The sequence below is a fragment of the Macaca mulatta genome, chromosome 14 (assembly GCF_049350105.2).
Source record: "Macaca mulatta isolate MMU2019108-1 chromosome 14, T2T-MMU8v2.0, whole genome shotgun sequence".
Taxonomy (NCBI): Eukaryota; Metazoa; Chordata; class Mammalia; order Primates; family Cercopithecidae; genus Macaca; species Macaca mulatta.
This window is the reverse complement of record NC_133419.1, coordinates 46,919,718-46,926,909: the sequence shown is the minus strand read 5'-3', so window position 1 is coordinate 46,926,909 and position 7,192 is coordinate 46,919,718. Positions and strand designations below refer to the sequence as shown.

The following is a 7,192-nucleotide window of genomic DNA, read 5'->3' as shown; positions in this document are numbered from 1 at the left end:
ACTAATTTCAACTTAAGATGGATTTTATGCTTTTTTTGCTAAATGAAAAGTTGGGCTTATTAAGGTTTCATGGATCTTTCCTAAAGTTCAATAAAGGAGAGAAAAATTATGCAACAAATTTTATTTAGCAGTCCCAACATTCAGCACAAAAAGTTTACAGAGGATAGAAAGTGCATTAATAAAAGCCAGTCTTTACCAAAAGAAAACAGAAAATATATTATTGATTCAAAATATTTTACACTTGAATGATAAACTGCAATAACTTATTCTGGGCACCTACTGATAAGAGAAAGGAAGAGAAGAAAGGAATACTTTAAGAAGAGCTCAACTTCCAGCTGGTATCAGAGAAGTCAGTAGAGGTCACTGAGACCGGCAGTCTTTCTTGCTTTTTGCATTAGTGCCCTCAGCTGGAACTGTTTACGGGACAGAAGACGTACATGCTGGGAGGGGAAAAAAATTTGAATAGTTTAGAATGGCTTTGATTTAGGCCCAGTCATAAAATATCAGACAATTTGTAACCTAGATAGGATCTAAGAACCCTAACTCAACCTGTCAACCTTTGGAAAGAATACCTCATTACATGTGGCTTTTAAACTTCATATTATAAAGGCTTACTCAACAGGGAAAGCATTACATTGCAGGATCTGGCTCAGGAGTTTGACTTACACTTTCTTTTCCTAAGCCATGCCACTCAAGCAAGAGATTGTACAGAAAGAGTCCTCTCTTGGGTCTCTGGTTTACATCCAGCCATTCTTGTGGTTATACCACTTCTGAGGCACATAGTTTGGCCATTCCCCCATAGTGAGGAGACAGGCAAGATCAGCACATGACCTGACCTGGCTCCAGCTGCAGCTGGATCAAATATCCCAAGGGTGGCTGCTATTATTCCTAAAACCATGTTCTCCATGACCCAAGAGACAGCAGTAGCCAAACTTCACTTACTAGATTTTCCTCTGTACAACAGCATTAAGCTTGAGACAACTTTCATTCAAGAGGGCTTGAAAGGACAGCCTGATACCTTGAAGGGCTGTCTGATGTGGGAAAACTGGTCTAAAGTTATATAACTCTAAGAAAATTAACAGATAAAAAATGGAGGTGGCACAATCAGTGATCTCAGGTGGTATGACCTCAAAGAACCAATGGAAATCTGATCGTGCCTCCTGATCCACCCAGGCACAGAATTACACTCATCTTAATGCTGCCTGGTGGATAGAGAACTGCAGCCACCAGCCCACTTTTCTTCCCCTGCTCAGATCAATCCTCAGTACTCTGTAGGTAAAAAGATGGCACAAAACCCTACATCTCATTTGCTGTCTTTTGGGAAGATAAAGAATCTTAATTCACACTACAGAGAAACTCTCTTGGTTTGTGGTTTGCAAGGTCAGGGTCTCTACAGCCCAAGTTAAAAAATATTGGAAAGTAAAATGAAGACATACCTTCAGGAAGACATCCAGGTCTATCACTCCCCTTCTCAAGGCTTCTCCCAAGTAAAAGATAGTGTCTTCAATAGCGTTTTCTTCTGCATACAAATTCAGGATCTGTTTGTATAAGGGAGCTGTGGGAATGATAACTTCATCGATATCATTGTTTTCAGACTGATTTTCCATTTTCTCCAGAGCAGAACTGAGTTCTTCATCCTTCTTTTTCAAAAGTTCTATGTTTTTATCAACCTCGGCCTGAAAACAGAACAGTCCAAGCATTATTAATTGTACATAATTATCCACTTATCAGACATCTACAACACTTCACAGAAAAAGGTGGGCTAATAACCATGTTTAAATAACTCATGGATGAGAATCATGTTTCAGATAGCACCCTGGTCAAAGGTAGAGGAAAAGATGTGATCTATGCTGAGTGAAATACAGTAATGATGGAGATATCCTGAGCTGACCACTTTCAGAGACGGTAACAAGCTTGTCACTTGTCAGTGACAAATGATCCTGCAAACTAAGCCGTCAGACAAGATACTTTCCAGCAGAAGGTTCCTTTACATAGAAAATCATAAGAGGTTTTTCTTCTCAGCAAGTAGGCATCTGCCATAGGAGAGTAACTTTCCCGTCTATGAAGAGGATTCAATGCATAGAGGCCCAAATGTCTGTATTCTAATCACAAAGTATCACACGCAGGTGATGGCTGTAGGCTCTGAGTTGTATTGGTGTCACTTTCCTGAATTCTAAAAATTGGCTACTTCGAAGCTCATTTTATAATCTAGAACCACTTTGTAAGGCTAATGGGTACATACAAATCACTTTCCACAGCGCCCTCAACCTTCTAAGAATTCTTGACTCTTCCATCAAAAAGGCACATTTACTGGAATAAATTCTCCCTCATGGGGATGAAAATGGAGCATGAAATTGGCATTTCAATTATGCTGATGCCTCCACTTTATCATCATTAAGCAAAGCCACAGGGCTGACTTACACATGGACTCTCCAAGGCACAGCTGTCTGTTATAAATATGAGAAAGCTTAAAGAGCTGAAGGTTGCATATGCTATGTTTATATGTAGCTCTTTAGCCAACCAAGTATCTCTGGATTCTTGTGAAAGTTCCCCGAACATACTTTTAAAGATGGCTCACACAACCTTTGGAAACAATAAAACAGTACTGTCCTTTTAAGTCTGCACCTAGGATGTAGAGATCTTTATCATGGCTTAGAGCTCTCAACTTATTTCCTAGTAACTGGCAACATCAACCACTCAAACAGTCCTCCGTTGGGTTAAAACATCATTTCCTAGGGCAAAGGTGTGTTATGGTCTGGCTGTGTCCCCACCTAAATCTCAACTTGAATTTTATCTCACAGAAAGGGACCTGTGAAGGGGCGGAGGCGGTAATGGAATCATGGGAGCCGGTCTTTCCTATGCTATTCTCATGATAGTGAATAAATCTCACAAGATCTGATGAGTTTATCAGAGGTTTCCACTTTTGCTTCCTCCTCATTTCCTCTTGCCACCACCATGTAAGAAGTGCCTTTTGGTTGGGTGTGGTGGCTCATGCCTATAATCCCAACACTTTGGGAGGCCAAGGTGGGCAGATCACTTGAGATCAGGAGTTCGCGACGAGCCTGGCCAACATGATGATACCCCGTCTCTACTAAAAAATACAAAAATTAGCCAGGCATGGTGACAGGCACCTGTAATCCCAGCTACTGGGATTAAATAAATAAGGAGGCTGAGGCAGGAGAATCGCTTGAACCTGGGGGGTAGAGGTTGCAGTGAGCCAAGATCATACCACTTCACTCCAGCCTGAGCAAGAGTGAGACTCTCTCAAAAAAAAAAAAAAAAAAAAAAAGAAATGCCTTTTCCCTCCCACCATGATTCTGAGGCCTCCCCAGCCATGTGGAACTGTAAGTCCAATTAAACCTCTTTTTCTCCCCAGTCTCGGATGTGTCAGCAACATGAAAATGGACTGATACAAGGTGCAAACAAAATGGTCTAAATATTATTCCCCTCCCAATCAAAGACCAAATACCAGACATAGGCTCCACTGTAAACAAAGCTATAAAAAATTACATTCACATGTCTAAAGATGCCTATAATTTTCTGAACTCCTATTATGCCCACAACATCCAGGATACATATAGAACACTTTGCCATGGCTACAATTCAATCCAAAACTTTTAAGTCTTTAATGAGTCACTTACTACTTCTTGATCTAAACGGGTAACCATCTCTTCCAGTTTTTGGTGACCCTTTTTCAGGTCTTCTTCTGTTCGTTTCAAGGCATTGAGCTCTGCCTGGGCACGATCCATTTCCTCCTTCATCCGCCATCTCAGTTTGTCACTGACCGCTGAGATGAGAGAGGCTCGGATGGTGTCCTCGCTGATTGTGCCATCCCTACTGGGACCTGCAGGAAACAGAGGCAAAAAACACTTGCTTACTTCCCAAGTTCCTTCTATTCGTCTCACAGGAACCTTCAGAAAAGAGGGCAATATGAACCGACACTTTCAAAATGTGAGGAAAGAAAAAAATTACGTTTCATCAGAAACAATGTAAAAAATCTGAGTTGATTCAGAAATACTTGCCCTGAAAGAGATTACTATTAATCCATGTTAAACCCAGTTTCCCTATTCATAGCCCAAACAATTAGCTATTTTCTCAATGAGACAGAGGCTATATCCCTACCAATTGCAATTATTCCTAAATCACCAACAAATGGCACGATAATTTCCACCAAGGAAAAACATTTGATGCAGGCAAAGTCCAATATCAGGCTTCATTGCTAAGCTGAAGGAGACAGGTGCCCATTGTAGCAGCCAGTGAGGACTGAGAATGGGCAGTTTCCCTAAACGAATGTACAGTTTAATAAGGCTCCCCTCTGTAAGACTTTCACTCCTTCACCCTTTACCAACAGGACAGAATGGATAAACAAAAAAGAATGACATCCAAAAATTCAACAGCTGATAAAGTGTTTATTCCCAGATTATTCTCTTCCAAATGTCCCTTCCTAATCAGTGTATTATATAATTTCCATGCATATTTCAGATCAAATAAACATCCCCTGGATATTTTCTTCAAAAAGGTCTCCTTTTTAATATAAAGGTTGGGTATTCTTTTTTTTTTTTTTTTTTGAGACGGAGTCATGCTCTGTCGCCCAGGCTGGAGTGCAGTGGCCGGATCTCAGCTCACTGCAAGCTCCGCCTCCCGGGTACACGCCATTCTCCTGCCTCAGCCTCCCAAGTAGCTGGGACTACAGGCACCCGCCACTTCGCCCGGCTAGTTTTTTGTATTTTTTAGTAGAGACAGGGTTTCACCGTGTTAGCCAGGATGGTCTCGATCTCCTGACCTCATGATCCGCCCGTCTCGGCCTCCCAAAGTGCTGGGATTACAGGCTTGAGCCACCGCGCCCGGCCAAAGGTTGGGTATTCTTTATGACTATCAGTGTTCTTCAGTTATTGTCCTAAATCAGCAAAAGTGTAAATGGCATTTTGACTTAATTATGTTTGATTATAAAATACTATGTGAGGACATAAGTATATTTAACCTTAATTGCCTTTTTTTTGAGATGGTGTCTCACTCTGTCACCCAGGCTGGAGTACAGTGACATGATCTCGGCTCACTGCAACCTCTACCTCCTGGGTTCAAGCAACTCTCCTGCCTCAGCCTCCCGAGTAGCTGGGATTTCAGGCACACATTACACATCACAATGCCCGGCTAATTTTTGTATTTTTAGTAGAGATGGGGTTTCACCATGTTGGCCAGGCTGGTCTCAAACTTCTGACCTCAAATGATCCACCTGCCTGGCCTCCCAAAGTGCTGGGATCATAGGTTTGAGCCACTGAGCCTGGCCTTAATTCCTTCTTAACTCCTGAAGTTCTCTTTAGCATCTTCCCACAAAGGCAAAAACCTTTAACACATCTCCAAAGAAGACTGAAACCATTAATGGGTGCCTCCGACTCTCGTTTCTCCCACTTCTTTTGGAACAAGAATCCTAACCCCTTTATTTACATGCCTGATTCCTCACTGTTCACAAGTATAAACTTCCCTTTCTCAGCAAGACAGCTTGCTTTCTTCCAGATCCTTCCGAAGGACCAGATGCTTTTAAGCTTGTACCTACTTCTCTAATTCCAATGAGTCTAAGTCCAACAACTGCTTTTACGATTATGCTTTTGTTCTTATTCTCTGGGTAAGGCTCTTAGCTAAGTTAAGGCCCATTTATTCACTTCTCTTACCAGCCCCAAACCGTGGGTCATCTTTGAAGCCCTATTCTCTCTAGTGTGTTTACATCCTCTGAGGTCAACTCCAGTCTTAGCCAACATCACTCTCTAATTCATGCACATTCTCAATAGAAGTGATATCCCCCAACAACTGGGCAAAAATTGGTTTGAGGTGGAAAAAAAAAGTCTTGTTCTTATGTATAAAGCAGAGATATCCATACAGTACCTAAACAGATACACAGTATAATCAACATTTGTCGGGGGTGGGAATTGTTAGGGGAAAAAAGTCTAAAAAGTCTTCCTAGGAGGGTGACAATGAAAAAAAAAAAAAAAGTTAGGAAACACTGCTGAAATTCATCTGTGATCTTGTTTTTCAACTAGATGTTTTGTTGCTACTGTAAACTTCTACTTGCTGGCCTTGTCACTACCATTCCAATCTCTTTTCTTTTTCTTTTTTTTTTTTTTTTTGAGACGGAGTCTTGCTCTGTTGCCCAGGCTGGAGTACAGTGGCACAATTTGGGCTCACTGCAACCTCTGCCTCCCAGGTTCAAGTGATTCTCCTGCCTCAGCCTCCCAAGTAGCTGCAATATAGGCATGCACCACCACACCTAGCTAATTTTTCTATTTTTGGTAGAGATGGGGTTTCGCCATGTTGGCCAGGCTGGTCTCAAACTCCTGACCTCAAGTGATCTGCCTGCTTCATCCTCCCAAAGTGCTGGGATTATAGGCATGAGCCACTGAGCGTGGCCTTATCCCCATCTCATTCTTAAACTTAAGATCCACATCAGCTACATTTAAATTAAGCTAAACACAACCTATGAAAAGCAAACTTCCTGAAAGCCTTGTGAATTACCTGGGTCTTCTAATTACCTGTTAGATGATCCTGCTTTTTACCAAAACCATCAACAAACTCTGTCAACAAACTCTGTCTAAGCCATTCTAAACTAACAAAAAAGTTTAATGCTCTCAAATATCAGATCCCATCTTCTCTCTACCATTAAATTATGGTGAAAGCTAATCTTTGCCAATGATCTTTCCTCCATTAACAATAATTCCCAAAATATCAGCACAACAACTAGAATCTGCTCTCTCTTAACAGTTATCACTACACTTATTAGTTTAAAAACCTATTTTCTGAAGGAAAGGACTCTATAATCCTTATTATGCAGCCTAAATCCTAAATGTTAAGGGTGGCAAACTGTTGCTGAATGATTTCCTGAAATCAACAGAATTGGTTATCTTCTAGGAGTCCTACAGAAAAGGCTCAGATGGTTAGAAGTCCTTAGGATGTGCTTTTTTGGAAACTTTCCTTCTCTTGCCTTCTGCTGGAATGTAGAAGAAGGTAATTATTAAAATTGTTTATAAATATACAAGTGCTCAAAAATAAATAGTAAGGTGGTATTAAACCAAATGAAAGAACTCATCAGTATCTCTACTACCTGAAAATCAGAAAAGTGAACTGCTAAAACTCTACTGCTTTGAAGGCATGTGGTTGGAAAGAGTGCTGAAAAGTCATTACTAGAGTAAAATATTTAAAA

The 7,192-nt window shown here is 40.9% G+C and overlaps 1 protein-coding gene across 3 annotated transcripts in view; it reads right to left on the bottom strand.

Annotated features, from left to right (window-relative positions):
• Positions 1-106: 106 nt before the first annotated feature.
• The window catches only part of TSG101 (tumor susceptibility 101), a 51,496-nt gene continuing 44,410 nt past the window's right edge, over positions 107-7,192 (bottom strand). For 2 of the 3 annotated variants that reach the window (XM_077960367.1, XM_015114617.3), the window contains 3 exons: positions 3,642-3,844; positions 1,437-1,676; positions 107-440 (listed from right to left, as the gene is read on the bottom strand). In XM_077960367.1, coding sequence (XP_077816493.1) covers positions 351-440; positions 1,437-1,676; positions 3,642-3,844 — 533 coding nt within the window. In that variant the 3' untranslated portion in view covers positions 107-350. 3 annotated transcript variants of the gene reach the window in all.